Here is a 21977-nt window from a genome sequence, read left to right on the forward strand (position 1 = left end):
GAAACCTGAGAGTGACCATTAAATTAGCCTGAAAGCAGTTCAATTCCGTGTTTGCACTTTTTGCCCACGGGATTAAGTTTCACTCTCTTCTCTCAAGGACTTTCCTAATAAAAGGCCAGGAGGCTGCAACTGTTCCACCAGACAGACCTGCCCTGATTAGTGCAGCGCACCCTTATTAACCTTCAGTCATTACTTTTCATCATCACTATTAGGATGCAGTGGAGTTCCAGGTACTTAAGTAATCATTCAAGAAGATTTCCAACTCCTAATACAAATGAAAAGAAAGACAGACATTCTTGAAGTGAGATTGGTTTAATTAGACAAATAAAAAAAAAATAAAAAAAAGTTAAAATGGTTCAGGCTTTAATCACTATCCAGACTGACAAAAACAGTCCAAGATGCAATCAGAGAGCTCTCTTCTGCTTTTCTCTGCCTGTTTGAGGGATTTTCTCTGCAGAATATCTGCAAAGGGATTTGGATGAGCTTGGATATCAGCCAGCTTTGACTGTGTATGTTGCATAATAATGTGCACAGGAGGTATACTCACTAATTAATCTCACTTAGAAACATTAGTGATGATTTCTGAGGACTAGACAAGAAGATGTTCGGAGAAATATTATTCTGGATTTATCTTGTTTCCTCTTGAAGTTGTGTGCAGATGAATATGTTTGAGTATTTGTGTCGAGATCTAATGATTCCTCTGAGCAGTTCCATTAACAGGTGTGTGGTGGTTTGAGTTGTAACAGTCTGAAACCAGCAGGCCTTTCTGGTCCTGAGTTTCCATTATTTACTTGTCCAGTTTTAATTGGACCGTTTAACTTAAAATCCAGATGATTGTCATGACTCTAAATAGCATCTTAGTGGGAAGTGATGTGTGGCATTGTCTGTGTCTTGGTGTCTTTCTTGGAGACCTCCACCTCCATATTGGCCCCATGTTTCAAACTGATGATCACAAATGTTTCTTATTGGGTGTTTTTTTTTTTTTTGTCTGTGAGAAACAGTGACCAGATTGTGACCTGTACTAGGACTCATCCAATCTTTCACAGACATCTTTTGCCACCTGTGGCTATGAGGCAGATTGTATTTAGTATGCTGCAACATGTTCAGCCACAGCATTAACGTATAATTACATTTTAGGGGACTGGGACCTGCTTGTTATGAAGGTAAACAATCATGACTTCTTGTATTGGAGCAGTTTTACCCACCGCTGTTTCATTTACTGTTTTCGCAAACGTCTGTGCTGAACTTAATGGCAATCCATCACCACACAGTTGTTGAGGTAGAGACAATGAAACACAGTATTAGACCAATATTACCGTTTTCTAAAGGCACGCTGCTTTATAGCAGCTGAAAACAACAGCCAAAGCCCAGTTAGAAGCCACTTCCCTTGCTGTCAGTGATTTCCTTTGGTTTTCTGTGGAAAATATACAGAAGTCAAAAAAGAAAACATGGCCTTGTCATATCAATGATCTGTGATCTGTGTTTATATTAATGATTAAAGTAAAATGTGCTGTCATACATATGTTGTGAGTTCCTGTACTACGACGGAAGCTGCTCTCCATGTGCAACCCCCCCTCTTCAACACAGACTTTGACTGATTGGGGGAAAAGTGTGTCTGTTCAGTGTACAGCAGAGGTGGTAGTATGCTATGACATGCACTTGGTGTTGTGTGAATGTAATTCTCCATGGACGAAATGATCCTGAACTTCATAAGCTGTCACAGAGTGATATTCATTGCTACCGGAACCCCCCCCCCCCCAAAAAAAACAAAAAAAAAAACACAGAAAATGTGTACACTCTCTGCCTGGGCTCATTTTGGGGGAAAGGGGACTGAATATTCTTGTAAGTGCAGTTGTCACAACTGTTTCCTGGAACATGACAACTCAATGACATGTCTGCACAGTGTAGTAACTCGCCAGAGATATTTCATTCATGCCTTGAAGCTGATATGTTGAGACGGTTTTTCATCACAGCAGTCAGCCTTGCACATGTTCCTCATGCTGCATACAAGTCGGACTAACCCCCCCCACCTTTCGTTGACACAGATGACAGTTTTGTATTTAGACAGTGGCGTTATCAGCGTTGTTTTGTGATGTAAATGTAACAAATTGATAATTCACCTTCAGTCATTTAAAAAAACGTGTCATGAAACGCACAAGTTTGAAACGGGCATGCTTCGGATCTGCGATGTGAAATGTTGGGCCCAGATAACATTCTCATTACTGTCACGTGCAGATACGATGTCAGTTTAGCAGACCTCCAAAAGATTTAACATCATAGACATTTACTGAATACACGTGTGTCCAACTCATCACCATAACTGCATGGATCCATTCAACAGGCATTGGCTTAAGATAACAATGTTGTTTTCCTGTCCCATGTGATGTTATTTGCTGTGTTGCAATAGAAAGAGCACAGAAACAAGAAATAACATGAAGCGCAAAACATGGAACAGATAGTGTACAACCTGATCTCTTTCAGGAGTAAAAAGGTCAAGTTCAAAAGAGCAAGATCTCTCTCTCTCTCTCTCTCTCTCTATCTATCTATCTATCTATCTATCTATCTACTATCTATCTATCTCTATCTCTCTCTTTCTCTTATGCTACTCAAATAATAGAAACTTTGAAATGTGTGAATTTATTACTCATCCATTCAAATTAGTGAGCCATGCACACCACATATTCTCCTCCTCCTTAACAGTCATCAGATTTCATCAGCCGACTACCCCACTCACCAAACAGCCACACACACACACACACACACACACACACACACACACACACACACACACACACACACACACACACACACACACACACACACACACGCACGTATGCATGTGTATATACACATAATTCACATTCAAATGTATCTCTACATATTTCAGTGTCCCTATCTTAATTGGACAAAACACCTGTAATTTGTTTTACATAAATAAGAGTCTGTTAACTGAATTGACCTCCTGTCATTGTTTTGAAAAATAGGTATGTGTCTTTTATTGGTTTCATCTGAAGTTAAGGAAGAAGCTATAAGTGCAGATACTGAACTGGAGTTACTGCAGTAGCTCAAATGTGAGAGCTTTAAAGTTTTTTTATGAAGCGTGAATTCTTGCACTTTCATGACGACTGAATGTTTTATCACTTCGATATAATGCTGCATGGGCGGTAGTTGCTAAAAGTTGAAAAATGGACTTGTAGTCCCTGATGAATAAATTGGTTGGGGTTCATATGAACTTTCCATTCTAAATGTTCTTTCTTGTTCTTCTGAATAGCAAACTGCCTCACAAAGTGAAACTCAGCAAAATATTTAATTATAATTCCCTCCAGCGCCCCCTGAAAAGATGTAAAGGTCAATTGGTCCATGCAGGTAACAGCTGGAGAGTTTCTTTGTTGTTGTTTTTGCTGATCAGGTGCAGATGAAGTGATCTCGACATGGTGTGATGGGTTTCTTGATCCAGGTGTGAACCGGCGTTCTTCGCAAGGCTCACACCGCTTGTCAGGACACTCCTGCCTGCTTTCCCTCGAGTGTCTATCAATCACAACTGCAGTAAGTTGAAAGAGACATGCTTTAGATTCGGGGCAACCTGAACTGCAACTTGTAGCTGAACCTACTCAAATTGCAACACTGTTTCTGTATAGCCTTTTGATTTACTGTTGTGGCACGAATCAAAAAAAAAAAAAAAAAGATTTAACCAATCAAATATGGATAAACATGTTTGTGGTTTCGACAGTATAGTGTGTGATGAGGAGTCATCTAATGCTTGAGACGCTCAAAGAAAATCGACCAACGCATTGATCCGTATTGGTACCTAATGTCCTTATAGAGGCAAAAAAATCCATATTGATATTACATTTCATGAATTTATGATCCTTTCATCAGTATATAATGGGATAATATGCACTGCTATGTGAGCGACAATAGACAAACAAATAAAGAGGCTTCTGCATTTCAAAGAAACGTCCAGTCTCCAAAGTTTAAAGCAAAATGGAAAGAGAATATCCAATACTTGCTTGAAGCACTGATGCAGAGTGAAAAATGAGTACGTAATATTCAGTTTTAGCTATTTGTGAAAAAGACACTGCCATAAATAAAGTTTTAAACAGGGGATATATAAGCCTGTTCCTTTCACAGGTTATTAAGCTGGTCATTAAGAAATGAGTGACCTTCTACAAAGACCAGTTCATCAACACAAATGGCAGCTAAAATTAAAGTGCAAGGTACAATAAAGTGCCAGATGGCACCTGAGTTAAAGGGATTTTTTTTTAAATGCTTTTGGGAAAAATTAAGACAAACAATTACTTAATGATTAATACATTTACAGCATTAGGTGAAAAGTCCTGAAGGACACAAGAACATGCTACAGTGAGCTCAGTGTGTGCTGCTGCTGCTGGCTCTCCTGTATGAGCTGGAGTATGTGTTGAATATCAACAAGCTCTTTACCCCACTGATTGCTCTGCCCTGAGGAGCAGAGTGATGAAAGAGAAAATTGGGAGTAGGCTCCAAACTGAGTTTGAGGCCTTTTCTACCAGCATACCCATCTGAGGTAAAAAGTGATCCTTTAACTTGTCTGCTCACTGTGATCTCACTGGCTGGCTCTTATGTAGTAAAATCATGAATCAAGTGGAATTAACCATCTATTTTTTCCAAGTAGAATACACCCCTGTTCACAAATAGCCCACCCGTGCACTGATCAGCCACAACATTATGACAACTGACAAGTGAAGTGAGTAAACTGCAGCTTTGGTTTGGTGTTTATCCATTATTATCAAAGGGCATGCAAGGAAGCAAAACACATTTGCGTAATCCCATCCAGCCGAATGAAACAGATCACATTGAAATAAATTTAGTGACATACTTAAGAAATCCATATTTCATTGTTCTGTACATTATCATTCAATTTAGTTTTGGTTTATCCTGAACAGGAAGTTGGATTATCGTTATCATGAGGAAACATGCTGCAGAAGGTATTTGTTCATTCCTTTTATCAATTCGTAAGTTGTGGTTAAAAAAAAAATGGTGGTTAAAAGAAGGTGTGGATTTTCACAATGTTAGACACCAGTGGTCATAATGTTGTGACTGCTCCATGTTCAGTTAAATCAAAGCTGCTTCGAGGTAGAAAAGAGGCTCTCCTCCGACAACGATGCTCCTAAAGGTCTCAGTTTAGGCATCAGTAGAGGAATACATGACTTTTCAGAGGGCTGGAAAGTGGTGCAGATTGACTGTCTCTTTGTGTACTGGAAGAGGGCCAAGAGCACATCTATAACCTCCTCTGTGCTACTGACTGCCTTCCTGAACAGTACAGAGGGGATGCCAAGTCAGTGTTTGGCACATCGAGGATCAAATCCAACATAGCGTGAGACAAAATTCCTTTAAGATTTTAGATACCTAATGGGGATTAGACAAACTAAGAAGGGGGAGATTTATGAATAATTGAGCTCAAGGAATCCAGCAAACAAACAAATGTGCAACGAAGGAAATGTCAAGACAAAAGCCTCCGAGGCTCCTCTTGAGAAGAAATTGCACACATCGGAAAACAGGGGTTGTGTGTTTCTATTCATGACACTAAATAGTCTGCACAAGAATTTGTGTGACAGCCTTGAGGTGGCCATCAGCAGTGAAGTGTCAGCACAGGTTCCAAGGTAACAGCATTGATAAGGGAGGGGAATTAATTGTAACCTTTACTTTCGCTTTTCCATCAGTTAAACCGAGCTCAAAGCTGTTTGCTCATTGGGTGCCACCTGAGAGCCTTCAAACTCACGTCTTTCACAGACGAAGATGGCACTCGGCGAAAAGGGCTTAGGCATCTATTGTATTCAAATACAGTTTGTTTCCCGTATCGTAAGCATCAATATGCAAACTGAATAACAAAATGAGTAATAAAAAACACGGCCTGGGGCAACGTGTAAGTATTCTGAGCTCTTTGTAAACATGACAATTTGTTTTAGAAGCACCTTTTATTTAAATAAGTTAGCAAAAAAAACAAAAAAAGATGGTGGAAAAGCCATCTCCTATCGTCTCTGCAGCACTTCGATCCTCCAGACCCAAATGTTGACCATTGTAAACTTAGGTGACCCCGTCCCAACTACACCATGGAAAATATAGTGGCTTTGTTACATTCTGTAACAATGAGTTCCTTTTGTGTGAGAATAGACTCTTTGGGTTTACACACCATCTCAGGGTGTTTGGAGGACAGGCCCGGCTTCAGCTTGCCGTTTCAAACTTTCATTCGCCTGTTTGTTTTTACTCTGTAACACCAGACCGTGTTTCTCTGGGGTTCTCAGCTGCAGATGAGCACAGAAACAGTGGCTCAACAATTTCACAGTGAACACTTCAACTGAATAGTTAAGGGCCTTCACGAACCCCCCATGAATATTTGGTGCCCCAGGCCTGCCTGGTTGGGAAGCACTGCTCAAGACCAACTAATTTTCCCAAAGAGCCTCATGAAAAAATTCACACTACTGTTGAGGGCTGAGACATAAGTGGACTTGCTCAATATAAATTATCTCTTGATAAAAAGCTGTTTCTGCATGAATTTTATGAGCTATTTTTGCTCTGCCTCACGAGATCAGTAAATCAGTAAATAAGTAAATAAACTATAAATTTTTCCACTATCTTTTTTTCCACTACGAAGCGCTGATTTTCTGAGGTAACAATTGCGAGCTTTGCTAGCCAAGATGCTAGACCCACTCAACAATGTAATAATGGCCAGTAACATGAAGAATGTGACCATGTAAGATGTAGTAAAGCCAATAATAACAGTTAACAATATTTGATTCAGGATTTCCCAGTGACACTCAGAGCTGGTCACGCAAAGCTTATAGGTGCCCAGGTCTGCTCTGCGTAATCCACATTAAACAGTATTTTCAGAATTTCCTCTCCAAATTTCTTGAGCTAATAACAATCCTTTTGGTGTTTGGTAGACATGTTCTGGAGAAATGCTCCTTGGGATGATTTTCTGCTGATATCTTATCTCGTCTCCCTCAGGATATCTGTTAAACTAACATGTTTACTCACCCGGGTCCACAGAGTTGGGCCACTGCCACCTAGCTGCTGTGTTTCTTTGAGACATCAGAGGATAGCAACCATTTAGAGTTTTCATGTCAGTGCGGTGTCGTCGGATAATTACGGAGGGCAGCTGACCATGAAATTCAACCCACCTTCTTATTCAGTGACATTTGAATTATTGGAATCGCTCAGACTCATCGGCTGAAAAGGCCAGCCTCAGTGCGGTATCTGTCTGAATGTTTAGGTGTTTGACCAAGACTGTGTGCATGTGCACGTGCGTGTGCGCACGCACACGCACGTGTTCTGTTGTGTGTTCTGTTGGACGTCTCTCCTTGTGACAGCCTGTTTGAGTCTAAGGAGCAGGGATATTTTTCACAAGGTAAGGTCATTTTGGCCATCCTATATTTTACCACAGGGCCAGTTTCCGGTCAGTGACTTTATTGAGTAAACAAAAGGTGCTTCTATGAATAGCTACACAAGGGCACATGGGCGAGTGTGTCTCCGTTGGTGCGTCTAAATATTAATCACTTGCAATTTGTCAGCTTCAAACGAGGGTCTATAAAACCCACAGTAAGACTTCATGCTGAGTAATATAGTGTGTGCAGAAGGTATCAAATGAAATATTTTACTTATATGTGCATTTATGACTGCACCGAGATAACCATACCATGAACACTACCAGAGTACGACTGCACGTGAGCTGGCAGTCCTGACCTTATTGATATTCCTGTGGACTTTACATATTGGAGGGATGGGATCCCTGTTGACTCAATTACGACTGCGTGTTGCTCCATGAAACATTGACAGAACTAATGACACAAACATGGACACTGTGTGAGTCTAATTATAATTGAACGTGTACGCACACAAATTATTCTTGTACCCTTTATGAGCAGTAACGAATTTCACGCCTGATTAAAATGTTTCAGTAAAGTGCTGAAGAAGTCAAAACGGATCAATTTCCATTTGTCAGTCGAAATAGGTAAGTTTGCACTGTAATAGACTTTAACCTGCTTAAAGGACTTACATGATGAAATGCCAACTGCACAGTATCCGTTTGTAAGAATGGCAGAGAATTGGCGGAGTGTTGGAGCCTGCAAAAGTGTACTTTACGAGTATGTGCTGCACCTGCTTGTTGTCAGGACAGACATTGATTGCTCTAAGAGCTTTTCCACTGGAGCCCTTTTGTTTGTCTTAGCTTTCATGCGTAAACCTGCATGTAGAGATGATCACCAGACACTGCAGACACCAGGGCCTCAAGAAAAGAATGCAAACAGAAAATATCAAGGGGTAAGATATAGTGGGGCTTTGACTCTGCGGGCGGAAGAAGTCCAGCAAAAGATCATTTTACATCGTTTATATTGTCGGTCGCTGCCTGGTTAAAGACATTCAGCCAGATTTACTGGAGTTTATGATCTATCTTAATGCGCCTCCTTATAGTGCCCCTATTGTATAGGATAACTGTGGGTGGTGTGTTTCTGAACTGCATTCAATCTCGACAGAAGTGACTCTCATTCATATGTATTCTGTTGTGAGGAAATAGGGAGCAGACAAAATTATAAAAGAGCATTGCTAACACACACATACACACACACTCACACACACACACACACACACTACATAAAAGATACATTTTAAATAGCTATAACACTTCAGAATCAGCTTCCAGAGCATGAAAGTGTTGAGAAAAGTATTACCTGCTTTGACTACTGGAGCTGCTCCCAGCACATTATGAGAGAGATCAGGATACACAGGGACAGGTCGCCAGTCCATCACAGGGACAAACGCAGAGAGACACACAACCACACACACTCACATTCACATCAATTGGGCAATTCACACCAATTATCCTCACATGCATGTTTATGGACTGCAGGAGGAAACCAGAGTACCAGGAGGAAAGCCATGCATCCAGAGGGAGAACATCCAAACTCTTCACAAGAGAGGCATTTGAACCTGGAACCCAGATGAGTCCCCCCCTGTGGCTCCCTGAGCATGACAGTTGAACCCTATCTGCTCTTCACAGCTCTCCAGTATGGCTGCTCGCAACATCTTTAGGATGGGAAAATCCAGAAAAAAAGGAATTCATCCCAGGGGATTAATAATGTGTTTGATTATTTTAAGGCGTAGGACGAGATATATTTAAATTTCATCCTACTCCTTTTTGAGAACATTAACATTATTTCTTGCATTTATATCTGTAGGGTTCTTTATTCATATGATAGATAGATAGATGAATAAATAAATAAATAAATAAATAAATGAATAAATAAATAAATAAATAAACAAACAATGAAAGACATCGAGGCTCCAAGTGATCCTGGGGCCCCTGCTGAAATGGTGAGTAGCTCTTGGTTTTGATATATTTGAAAATAATATAAACAGGTGCGTTATTTGTTTGTTTGTTTGTTTATTTACATTTGGATGGTTTTATTGTTCTGATCCAAGTTTCTTATGAATCTCTCAATTCAGCTTGGTTCAGTCGTTCATCCTACAGACAGTGAGAGAGAGAGAGAGAGAGAGAGAGAGAGAGAGAGAGAGAGAGAGAGAGAGAGAGAGAGAGAGAGAGAGAGAGAGAGAGAGAGAGAGAGAGAGAGAGAGAGCGCGTTGCTGCTCCTCCTCCTCCTCCTCACTTCCCTCCTCTCATCCACACGCGCGCGGAGGTGAGTCGCTCTGCTCGCGGACTTCTCTTCTCTCCGCTCGCATCATGGAAACTGAATGAGAGCTTCGCTCCGTCCGTCACGGACTTTTCCGCTTCGCCTCTCCCGCAGCGTCGCTTTGACGCCACACTGCTTTTCGCCAAATAACTTCTTTTCCCCGGTAGTCCCCCCCCCACCTTTTTTAAATAATTGTAATTATTTCCAGACCCGCTGTCAGAATTGTAACCAAACGCTTGGACTTACGCCAAACTGCGGTGCGGTTTGTTTGGATGGAGATTTCTGGCTCGGTGAGTTGTGGTCGGATCCTCTCTGTGCTGATCACGAAGCTGCATGCTGTTTACTAATCAACCTGTTTATTATGTCTCAGGGTTAAAATACAACCTCATTCTGTCCTGAAATTAAATAATCCTAAACTGTGTCCTGTGATCTTGATTCAAATGTTTGCTTGTCGTTTTACTTAGAATTCAACAGGTATCAAAGCTTATATGTCTCGACTTGTAGAAGCTCAGAAAAAATCCCAAAGTTTTTAAAGCAAAAAAGTAATTAATCAGCTTTTTTTAATGTATCTGCTGGGCTTGCCTTCACTTTATAACCTGTCAGATGCAGTGATGTATGGCTGTGAGGAGGCTGCTCCTTAACAGTAACTCAATAGAGGGTAACCAAAGAATATAGCCTTGAAGTCATTATGAGGAAGATGATGCTTAATGGCAGTGCAGCATGTCATTGTAACAACACTGAAGCTTACATATCAAATAGAAATGTATTTATATAGTGCACTTAAAGGTCTCTGATCTAAAAAAAAGTTTTTGTTCATTGATCTGGTTAGAATGAGAGTTGTTACTTTCATTATGTTGCCTTATTGGCTCTCATTTTCCACTCTAACTTTATTCCTTAATGTTAAACCATCATTTTCCCATCGACTAATCCTGTCTCGAACAAAACTGCACACCTGTGCTTCTCATCTTTTACAAACTCCTTCCATGTCTTCCTATTAGATGGTGAAGGAGCTGAAGTCAAGCTGGTTGTGAAGGTGCTGGATTTGTTCTCCCCTACGCCCCAAGCCGGATTCAGCATGGCGGCGGGAGTAGCGGCATGGCTACCCTTTGCTCGGGCAGCGGCGATTGGGTGGATGCCCGTAGCCAATTTACCCATGCCAATTGCACCCGCTGAAAAGAACAAGAGACAGGATGAACTCATCATTCTCAATGTTAGTGGACGGCGTTTCCAGACTTGGAAGAACACGTTGGACCGCTACCCAGACACCCTGCTGGGCAGCTCGGAGAAGGAGTTCTTCTACAATGAGGAGACCAAAGAGTACTTCTTTGACCGGGACCCTGATATGTTTCGTAGCGTGCTCAACTTCTATCGCACGGGCAAGCTCCACTATCCACGCTATGAGTGCATCTCCTCTTACGAGGAGGAGTTGGCCTTCTTTGGCATCGTGCCAGAGATCATTGGCGACTGCTGCTATGAAGAGTACAAGGACAGGAAGAGGGAGAACGCAGAGCGCCTGATGGATGACCAGGAGGATAACAAAGATGCTAAGCTGCCCAATATGACCTTTAGGGAGACCATGTGGCGGGCCTTTGAGAACCCACACACTTCAACTATGGCTCTTGTCTTCTACTACGTCACCGGCTTCTTCATTGCTGTTTCGGTCATCACCAATGTGGTTGAGACAGTGCCCTGCGGCACAGTGCCCAACCAGAAAGAAGTGCCCTGTGGTGAGCGCTACACTGTGGCCTTTTTCTGCATGGACACAGCCTGCGTCATGATCTTCACCGTGGAGTACCTGATGCGTTTGTTCGCTGCGCCCAGCCGCTACCGTTTCATGAGATCTGTCATGAGCATAATTGATGTAGTGGCCATTTTACCATACTACATCGGCCTGGTGATGACTGACAACGAGGATGTGAGTGGCGCCTTTGTGACACTCCGGGTTTTCCGAGTGTTCCGTATCTTTAAGTTCTCCCGACACTCGCAGGGCCTGCGCATCCTGGGCTACACGCTGAAGAGCTGTGCCTCGGAGCTGGGCTTCCTGCTCTTCTCCCTCACTATGGCCATAATTATCTTTGCTACCGTCATGTTCTACGCAGAGAAGGGTTCAAGCTCCAGCAAATTCACCAGCATCCCAGCCTCCTTCTGGTACACCATCGTTACTATGACAACACTCGGGTAAGAGCAGAGCAGACACCTCTTTTATCTGCTTGTGAGCGCTGTGTGCGTAAGTGGTTGCTTGTGTATGGAAGTGTTTGGGAATTCAAAAGTGCAGTCAGGGGATGGTGTGTATGGGTAAATGCTTGTGACTTGATTTGAAATGTGTGTGTAACTTTGTGGTCCTAAACCTACAACTACTTCAGAACTCTGTGACACCCTTTCCAAGATATCCTTTACCAACTTTATGCATAATGACAGTGAGCTACAGAGAGATGGCACTCCTCAGTAGTCCGTGCCCACTGTGTTCTTACTGATGATATTCTTTTGGGGGAAGAGCAGTCATCAAGATGTTCTCTTTCTCAGTAATGACTGTGCCATTGCTCACCCTTCATACATCACAGATAAGAGGGAGAGAGAGGGAGATGTAGAGACGAGAAAAGTTGAAAGCATCTTCGTGAAACAAAACACTAGAGAGGAAATGGAGAAAAAGATTATGACATTAGTTTCCTTTGCGCCGTGGTAAGCAGCATTGCACTTTCACAATCAAGTAAAACACTGGCTTTGCATGTTGAAAACCTTCCTCCTTCTTAACTCGATCTTTGTAGGAGATTTGTTTTTGGCCTCGAAGTGTCTTGTTCTACAAAGGCTTCGATGCAGAATGTCAGTTGGGTGACAAGTTTAGTATTACTTTACATACTATCAAGAAGAATTATTGCTGATACACAGTTTTCAAAGTCATACATAATTCACTAAATGGCTGATTCACCTGTAGCTTTGGGCTATTGATCCTTAGACAGTGTTATGTTGACTTTCACAACATGACCATGCTGATGCATTTAGATCCATGTTTTTTTTTTTTTTAATTTGCTGAACCATTATGTCTGACTTTTTATGTAATTTTTCATTTCCTCCACTTATTTTAATGGCAGTCACGAGTCACTCATATATCATTAATTTGACTGTGGGCGCAGACACGTGCACAGTTATGTGATGCCACACTGATAGGCCTAATGGTAATGTGCTTTATGAGTGTCCCCTGTTGTGGATGTGTGACTCAGATGGAGAGACAAATTGCAGCATCCCGCTAAATGTCAGAATCATGGAGGCCATAAATGGCTCGGAGCTCAGTGCTGTGACACACTTGGTACCTTGTCGTTGTGCCCCGCCATTCACAACCTGCTGAGAAGATCACTTCTATCAAACTGAATTGGTTGTTTGGCCTATGAAATACAAATTACCATTGAATTGTGGAACATTTGATCTTTTATCTGCTTTATTCTTTGTTAATTTTCTGGACCTGCAGCAATTTGTGTTGCACTCCGTCTTTCCTCATACCGGTCTCTTCGAAGCTGAAACGTGAAAGCGGGCTCCTGTTGCTTTTACACTGGTGTGTGTGTGTGTGTGTGTGTGTGTGTGTGTGTGTGTGTGTGTGTGTGTGTGTGTGTGTGTGTGTGTGTGTGTGTGTGTGTGTGTGTGTGTGTGTGTGTGTGTGTGTGTGTGTGTGTGTGTGTGCGCGCGTTAAGAGAAGGGTAGTAGTTGAGCTTGGCCTCATCAATAAGGCAGGGGCCAGAAGTGGGTGTCAGAGTGACTAATGATGTGGCCCACTACATCTGCTGACTAATGTAAACCTGCCCGACATCCTGGTCTCTACTCACAGTTTACGTCATAAAAATGTGCGCGCACACACACACACACACGCACATACATATATCCAAATACAGATGGACAAAAATCTAAGTTTATTTTATGACATTTTTCTGAGAATTACAAATTCACAATATTTTGTGTTAAAGGTTTTTTTTTTTTCCAGTCGACTCACCTGACTTGCTCTGGAAACATATCCAAGCGATCTTCTGCGCCACAATTTATACTCTCTTAATAAATAAGTTGAAAGCCTGTTCTCACAGACAATGTTTTCCATAACTTCTTGTCTTCCTGTCGCGATGCCTCGGGGCTTTTAATTTTGCTCTTGAGCTTTTTCTTCTTTGTTCTCCTTGCAGAGTCATGTGTATAATCTTCACTGTCATGTTTAATATACTACTAACTTGTGAACTCAGCCCTCATGTTCCCCCACTGAGATTTATTATGTTTGTCTGTATTTGGACGGTTTAGTGTGTGCGCGTGCATCTGCGTCAGATTGTGTGTACATTAGTGCTATGACACACTGCAACAAGGGTGACCTACCTGTGCCACTCAGTACGTGCACGTCTGGCCCGCTGTGGCTTTTGAGTGCTTTGTTTATCTTCCAATAATCCAACCTCAATCAGAATCCATAAATCCCTTTCAACAATGGGCAATGAAATACCAGGTGAATAGGCTTTGAAGTGCACCTATCCTCTGCCTTTCTGGAAATGGAAGTTGTTGTTTTTTTTTACACGGACCCTCTTTCAGAAGAGAAGGTAAATAATAATAATAATCTTTATTTCTATAGCACTTTTTATACATTAAGCAACACAAAGTGCTTCCACAAAAATTAAAAACAGTGCAAAGATAAAATAGATGAATAAAAAGCAGGTGAACACACACGCATACATGCAGACACACATCATAGGTGAAGACATGCCGAGTGATATGGAGACATGGCAGGACACTGAGGACTAAGGTGAGGAAAGGGACATATTTGGGCCGTCCACACTGGGGGCGGCACAACTTCCGACCACAGGGGGCGCCGCCCCACAGATCCCCCCCCAACCGGGCAGACAACCCAATCCCACCGCATACGCGGGGGACCTGCCAGGTGCCCGGGCAGGGAAACCCATGGGACGGCTCCACCAGTGGCAAAAACTGGCCACCACCAGTGTAGCGCCCCCTAGAGGAACCACTGGAGATAAAAAAGAAAATTAGATAATTATCTGAAATAAATAAATAGAAGTAGATAAATACATTGATCAAATACATAACTATATACACACATACATGTATAAAATCAGTTAAAAGCCTGATTAAAAAGGTGAGTTTTTAACCCTTTTTTAAAAACCTCAATGGACTCTGCAGCCCTGAGGTTCCCCGGCAGGCTGTTCCACAAACGGGGGCCATAGGAGCTGAACGCAGCCTCCCCGTGAGTCTTGGTCCTCGTTTGAGGGACAATTAAAAGGCCGGTGCCGGAGGACCTCAGGGCCCGCGAGGGTTGATATGATAAAAGTAGTTCGGATAAATAAGAGGGTGCAAAACCATTAAGACACTTAAAAACTAGTAAAAGAACCTTAAAATCGATCCTGAAGCGAACGGGGAGCCAATGCAGCAATTTTAAAATAGGCGTGATGTGGGCCCGCCCTCTGGTCCTCGTCAGCACTCGTGCGGCAGAGTTTTGTAGGAGTTGTAGTGGTGCTAAAGTTTTCTTGGGGAGACCAGAGAGCAGGGCGTTACAATAGTCAATTCGACAAGAGATAAAAGCATGCATTAGCACCTCCGCGTTTGCCTGAGAGAGAAATGGGCGGACTCTGGCTATATTCTTCAGATGATAAAAACCAGTCTTTGTGACATTTTTGATGTGTGAGATAAAATTAAGCTCAGAGTCAAAAGTTACGCCCAGGTTCTTTATAAATGAAGATGAGTTAAAATCTAGCAGTTTTGGTAAAAGTTTCTCTCTCTGGTGTTCAGGACCTACAACTAAAATCTCTGTTTTGTCCTGGTTGAGCTGGAGGAAATTTGCTGCCATCCATGACTTGATATCTAAAATACAGTTAAAAAGGGCATCAATCGGCCTTGTGTCATCAGGAGACACGGCCACATACAGCTGTGTGTCGTCAGCATAGCTGTGGAAGCTGACACCGTGTCTCCTGATGACATCCCCTAGTGGCAGCATGTATAAATTAAAAAGGATTGGGCCTAAGATCGACCCCTGGGGAACCCCATAGTGGATTTCATGGGTACCTGAGGAACGTGTATCCAAACTTACAAAGAAGCGTCGATCTGTGAGATAAGAACTGAACCAATTAAAAACATTACCAGAGATGCCGACCAGATTTCTAAGTCTGTCAAGTAAAATACAATGATCAATAGTGTCGAAAGCAGCGCTAAGATCCAATAAAATCAAGACTGTGAGTTGTTGGGAGTCTTGATTGTGCCTGATGTCATTTAAAATCTTTAAAAGGGCTGTCTCTGTGCTGTGGTTCTTCCTAAAACCAGATTGATGCTTCTCTAAAATGTTATTTGTAAGTAAAAATGTATTTAATTGATTAAAAACTATTTTTTCTAAAATTTTGCTAAAAAATGGTAAGTTGGATACAGGGCGATAGTTATTAAGAACCTTGGGGTCTAGACTGCTCTTCTTCAGAAGGGGCCTCACCACCGCCGTTTTAAAGGCGGCGGGGAAAACACCCGTCTGAAGAGAGCAGTTGACCATGTATAAAAGCTGTTCCTCAAAGAACCCATAAAATGACTTAAAAAGTGAGGTAGGAATCGGATCTAAAAGACAGGTTGTTGGTTTCACTTGGGAGAAAACTCGACCAAGTGTTCCTGCATCAACCAGAGCAAAACAGTCCAGTGATTCCTCTGGTGAAGACACCAGTCCAGGTGAGTTAAAAGGTACAGTTTGTAAAGGTAAAAGACTGGATCTGATGTCATTTATTTTGCTTCTGAGGTGGTGGGCATAATCCTCGCAAAAGGAGGGAAAGGGGAGCGAGTTTTTATTAAAATTGGTGTTTGTTAAAAAGTCGAAGGTGGAGAAGAGGAGTTTGGGGTTATTTTTGTTGTCACTGATGAGTTTTGAGAAATATGAAAATCTTGAGTGTCTGACTATTCTATTGTAGGCTTTGAGGTGGGCCCGGATGTGGCAGAGTATGACAAAATCTGACATCAAATTCATTGCATTTCAGTTTTTAATTCAAAAGCTGCATTGAGGCACATTTTTGTTTGAACTTGGCTTTGTGACAATTAAGAGAAAATCCTCAAAAGTGAATTTGAAAAGCTGGACTTCTACTTGTGACCTACAGGACAAAAATGAGGTTTAACCACCAAAGTGAGTTATCAAGTCACCAACTGCTGTCCGTAGAGCCCTGCCTCACTCTGTAGCAGCAGGGCTGAAAAGCTTAGCTCAAATCCTGCAAATGAGGGAGGCAGGCACACAGTTGTGAGGCTTTAGCTAAATCAGAGACATTTAGGCAATAGGACCTGCAAGGGATTTTGTTCTCCAGGTTGTTAAACAAATTGATTTTGACCTTTTGGGTGATAATAACTTGGAGTATTTGTTATATTTGGCTAAACCTGTACTACTAGAGTGTTTGTGCAGAGAATACTGTCGGTCATTACTGCTCCATCCAGACTCCGTGTGATTCATGTGCTTGCTCACACAGTGAGGAGGAGGAACAGGTCAAATATTGGGAGGAAATTTGACATATTGTTTATAATCAGGGCACAAAACCTGTGTTGGTGATGCTTTTTGACAAATCAAGACATGATGATCGGTTCGGGGGTTATGTTGCTGCTGGAGTTTCCTCAAAATATTCTGGTGTGTCTACAGTAACAATAAACTATGGTTGGTTGACTATATTACATATAAAGTTATATCACTTTTCCCTCTTAAAATGTTACATTCTTACAATGAAAGTGCCCTTATGTTTATACTACATTTTGAGCACCTTTTCCTTTCCCTCTTTGGCACACAAGTTTATGCTGACTGCAATATTAACTGGTTGTCTTTTGTGTTCAGAGGTCAAGGTCACTGTGACCTCATGTTTATCTTATGTCAGTGGCTGCAGTATTTCTAGAAATCTTGAAGGGACCTTAATTATTAGGCACAAATGTTGACATGAATGCAGACTGTTATGGTTAAAGGGCAAAGATCAAGCTGAGTCATGTCTTATCTCTATATTTGTCACATGCATATATATATATATAACATTTGTTTGACATGCATATCTACTGTGTTCCTTTGGATCTTTGCTGCAAGCCTGATTGAGTACAAATGGAGTTTCAGGTGTAGAAATCATATCCCATCAGCACTGTCTCCCACCATCAACCAGCTGGTGAGGCTCTAAGATTTACCGTGACCAACAGAGGTGGACAGTCTGTTATCAGACTTTACAGCGGACGTCCTTGTTGTCTGTCGATTTGACTGGCAGAATCCCTGCAACGATCTGCCCTCTGTAATCTAATCTGTCAAATTGACAGACAGCCTTCAAATTTCACTGTCGCTGTTATAAAAAAAAAAAAAAAAATCAGTCAATGATGGAAAATATTCAGTTAATGAAAGCTCCGAATAGTCCTATGGCAAGCTGATGTATTCATACAGTATATATAATGTATACGTATCCTGCAGTGGCTCAGAGAGGGAAGGCTACATGGTCCCAGATTTCTGAATAGATAGACAGGTTCATTCATATTCCTCTGGTGTTGCACCCATTAATGGCTGTTTCACTGAGTTCTGGTCATACAGTCATCAAGTATATTGACTTTTACATGCCAGTGTTGTGCTCCGAGCTACTTCCATGAAAAAGAAAAAAAAAATCTCCATGATTTCATTTAAAAAAACCTTGACTTCACATAGATAGCTTGAGGGTAGATGCTATTTGCCCTGCAGACATTATTCAAAGGCGTCCTATAGATTCCCCACCACACTGCTTTAATACATAAAGATGTTCCGCACACTCGAGCTGTCTCATACACAGTCATTTCTCTTAAAATCATGCCCATTTCTTAAGAAATAGCAGAGCAGAATGTGACATGTGAAACGAGTATGTTCAATGTTTACAGTCAAACTGAAAAGGAAAATATGTCTGTTGACTCGCGCTTCCTGAGTTAGGATGCACTGAAAGGATTGAAGTGTCTGAAGGTGTTGAATGTGGGACGAACAATGACTTTTAGATGTCGTGTGACATGCTTGTAGACTCATGCCTCAGACTTTAGATCCAATTACACAGATCAATGTCCCAAAAAAACCTGCTGATCTAAACATGTTTTTAGTTCTGTTGGACTTTAAAAAGGATTTCTGAAAAATATTGAGTTTTAATTGGTGACACAGCACAGAGCCACTGTGTCTGATACTATAAGCTTCACCTGCTATTTGTTAACGATTAGTGAGGGTAAAACACCGAATAGAACCATCCAGCAGGAACACAATTTCACACTGACTGAAAAAAATAAAGCAAAATCTTTGCAAAATCCATGGCATTATAAAACTAAGGTAAGTCGCACTGGGGAGAAAGAAATACAAAGGAGATTATCATCTTTAACAATTTAAACCATCTGCCAATGCGTAATGCCTCATCCAGGAAACATCCCAGTTTGATGTGATGGTTTTACTTTGAATAAATCAAAAGTTTGTACAGACCCTTGAATAAATGTATGTTTGTCTGTTGTAATGTTTTTTTTTTTTTAAAATAATGTCAGAATGTGAAGAGGCCACCTTTATATTTTATATTGGCAATGTAATGTGTAAAGTAATGTGTTTTTGTTCCTTTCCAACTGGCACCTCAGCCTTGACTGCGCTCATTTTTTAGAGGCTAATTGTATGTTTTAGCTTTTCATTAAAAATTATACTAAAGCTAAATTGTCTATTTTTTAAATTATTATTATTATCCTTTTTTTCCTTTTCAAAATAATCACATGCGGGTTCATAACATACTTTCAGTTTGTTATCAGATTGTCAGTTTTCAAGACAACAGTTTGTCCAGTCAACATCGTGTTTGGGAATCTACGCTGAAACTTAAATAGTGGCTTTAATGAAACATCAGCTGTTCTTTAGGGGTCTATTTTTGTGGACTTTTTCAGCTGTTGAGGTTGACTGTGGAGAGTCGCTATAATGTTTGGTGGTATTGTCGTCATTAGCATTTTATGATTAATAACCTTATCAAAGACTGCTTTTGAGCCTCGGGAATCAATGCGGCGCTCTCTGTCTCCCGGACAACCACCAAAGACCTCAGAGATACGTTCTTGTTCAATGTGATCTCAGAGCAATTGAATCAGGTCGGCTGGACTTGGTTATTTTTCCACTTTTTCCACTTTCAGACTCAATTGCATGAAGGCGCCTCATGCCTGCATACATGAGAATATGCTGTATGTTAAATGTAATATCTGGAGATTTAATGCACATTGCACAACATGCCTAAACTGTGTTGCCTTTTACCACGAGTCCTTGTCGACCAAGCTTGTGCAAAACGATGATCAATGCATATGAGTGAGTATCGATTGCGACAGCAGAGAGAAATGTGTCAGCCATTGTTAGGGCCACTAATTAGAATGGGTGATGAGAATATGACTGAAAGACAACACCTATAGGTTGTGTCACTGAGCCTTTATCTTGGAATTTATGAGGGCAGTTAAGGAAGTAATTTAGCCGTGGTGATTTAGCTCCAGATCTAATTGTAACCTTTTCCATTTAAGGTCATGATTGGTAGAAAGCTGACCTGCACTCATGACTTATTTGGAGTTTGCATAATGACGCAAGATTATTAGTGCGAGACACGTACACACTGCAGGGGTTTGGAGTGTGAATGATTCATGTAAGAAATGTGAGAAGAAAATGAATAGCTTCATGGTTTTTTAAAATACTTGAACAGATATAATCTACTTCAATAAAAATGTTGTGCATTTTCAGTGTTGAATCAGACTTTTTTTCTTTTGTTCTTAATTAAGTCGAGATTAATTATTCATAAGAGTGTTAGGAGTGATTATCAGGGGTTTTCAAGGGACTTGGAGATATTCTCGGCAACAGTAACAGTTACAGTCTCATTGTTTGTCAGACATTAATGCGGTAGCTCACAATAGTCGTCCATATTCCAGATAAGACCATAAGATCAATTTGAGTTTCAGAGTTGAGGCAGTTTTCAAGAAGCAATCATTCAAGTGTGTTCGAGAGTCAAAAAAAAAAAAAGAAAGTCTTCTGCATTAATGATCTCAGCTTCGTTGTTTAGCATCTATCCAAGATTAAATAGCACATTAGAGCCAGTCATGCTGTTCTTACGTTTAAATGATTCCTGTGGAAATGAGTGATAGTAATGTTTGAAGTGCTTGTGTGCATTAGCAACTTACATTGCAGCAGTTAAAAAAAAAAAAAAAAAATCCTACTACTTATCACAGTAGGTAAAACAAAGGCATTGAGCCGGTAATTACGACGAGTGTTCAATTTACACTTGGCATTAACATGCAATGTGTGACTGCAATGTGTAATTACGGTGGGATTTTCAGATATAGATATGGATTAGATGTAAATATCCTGATCACATGGTATCATAAGAACATCAAGTTAAAGCAACATGTCACCCCCATATGTTAAAGGATAAAAGGCCACCTGCTTTTGCTTATTTTTAATTTCACAGATAACTCTTCATCCCAGTGTGTGCGGTCGACTGTCTGAAAAGGCAAATTATAAGACAATGAGATAAGTGACTGATGAGTAATTAAACCCCCAACCCTCAGACTCCCACCAGGAAAACAATCACTAAATTCTACTTATTCTGACAGGATTTACGGTTTACATACACACAATAAACACCAGTGTATACATACATTAACATACAATAACCTGCATTTCAATGGGAATTACAGCAATAGAGCCCTCAAAACAATAATATAGCAACAGTAAATATATTCATGGCTTTTGCAGCACAGGGAGGCTCATTCTGGTCAATAGCAGGTTAAGAAAACACTGTCGGTTGTATTTAGGAGAGGTGATGGAATCTGCTCCAAAGCTGACATTTATGAGACATCAAACAAGGAACTGCAAGATATTTTGGGACAAATAACAAAAACACAAAAACAAAGATTTTAAAAGCTCAAAGAAGGTGTAAGATTGTTTTATCTGCTGGAATATATGTTGTCTTCCTTTAGTTCAGTGCAATGGTCACTTTGCCTTCAACTGCAGCATGAGAAGGTTCCCGAAGATGATGTTGACTCCTCTTCATGCTCAGTTCATTTTTAATCCTGGACAGGAGGGAGACGAACTGTTTCCCTTTGCAGATACTGATGCTCAGGATCACAACATAGACATTTAGAAACACGGATTATAGGCCAATACGCTGGAATTACCCCGAGCGGCTCTGTTTGCCTGCACGGTGCATTCAGGCGCTCCATCAAATCTGTGAAGAGAAGGGATAAATATTCAATTAAACAGCACCATGATGGCTTCTTTGTGGCTACATCTCTGAAGTGAGCATTTAGGCCACTCTTCAGTTAGACTTTTGGGACTGTTATTGACTGGAGTGACTAAGCCCTTTG

At 41.1% G+C, this 21977-nt stretch overlaps 1 protein-coding gene across 1 annotated transcript in view; it reads left to right on the plus strand.

The window, feature by feature from the left end:
• Nucleotides 1–10674: 10674 nt before the first annotated feature.
• kcnd3 (potassium voltage-gated channel, Shal-related subfamily, member 3) overlaps nt 10675–21977 on the plus strand; it is a gene marked incomplete at its 3' end in the record, with an annotated part of 100046 nt that continues 88743 nt past the window's right edge. The window contains exon 1 of the mRNA XM_080495980.1: nt 10675–11840. Coding sequence (XP_080352106.1) covers nt 10738–11840 — 1103 coding nt within the window. The 5' untranslated portion in view covers nt 10675–10737. The remainder of the gene's footprint in view (nt 11841–21977) is intronic.

This window comes from Blennius ocellaris (genome assembly GCF_963422515.1).
Source record: "Blennius ocellaris genome assembly, chromosome: 5".
Taxonomy (NCBI): Eukaryota; Metazoa; Chordata; class Actinopteri; order Blenniiformes; family Blenniidae; genus Blennius; species Blennius ocellaris.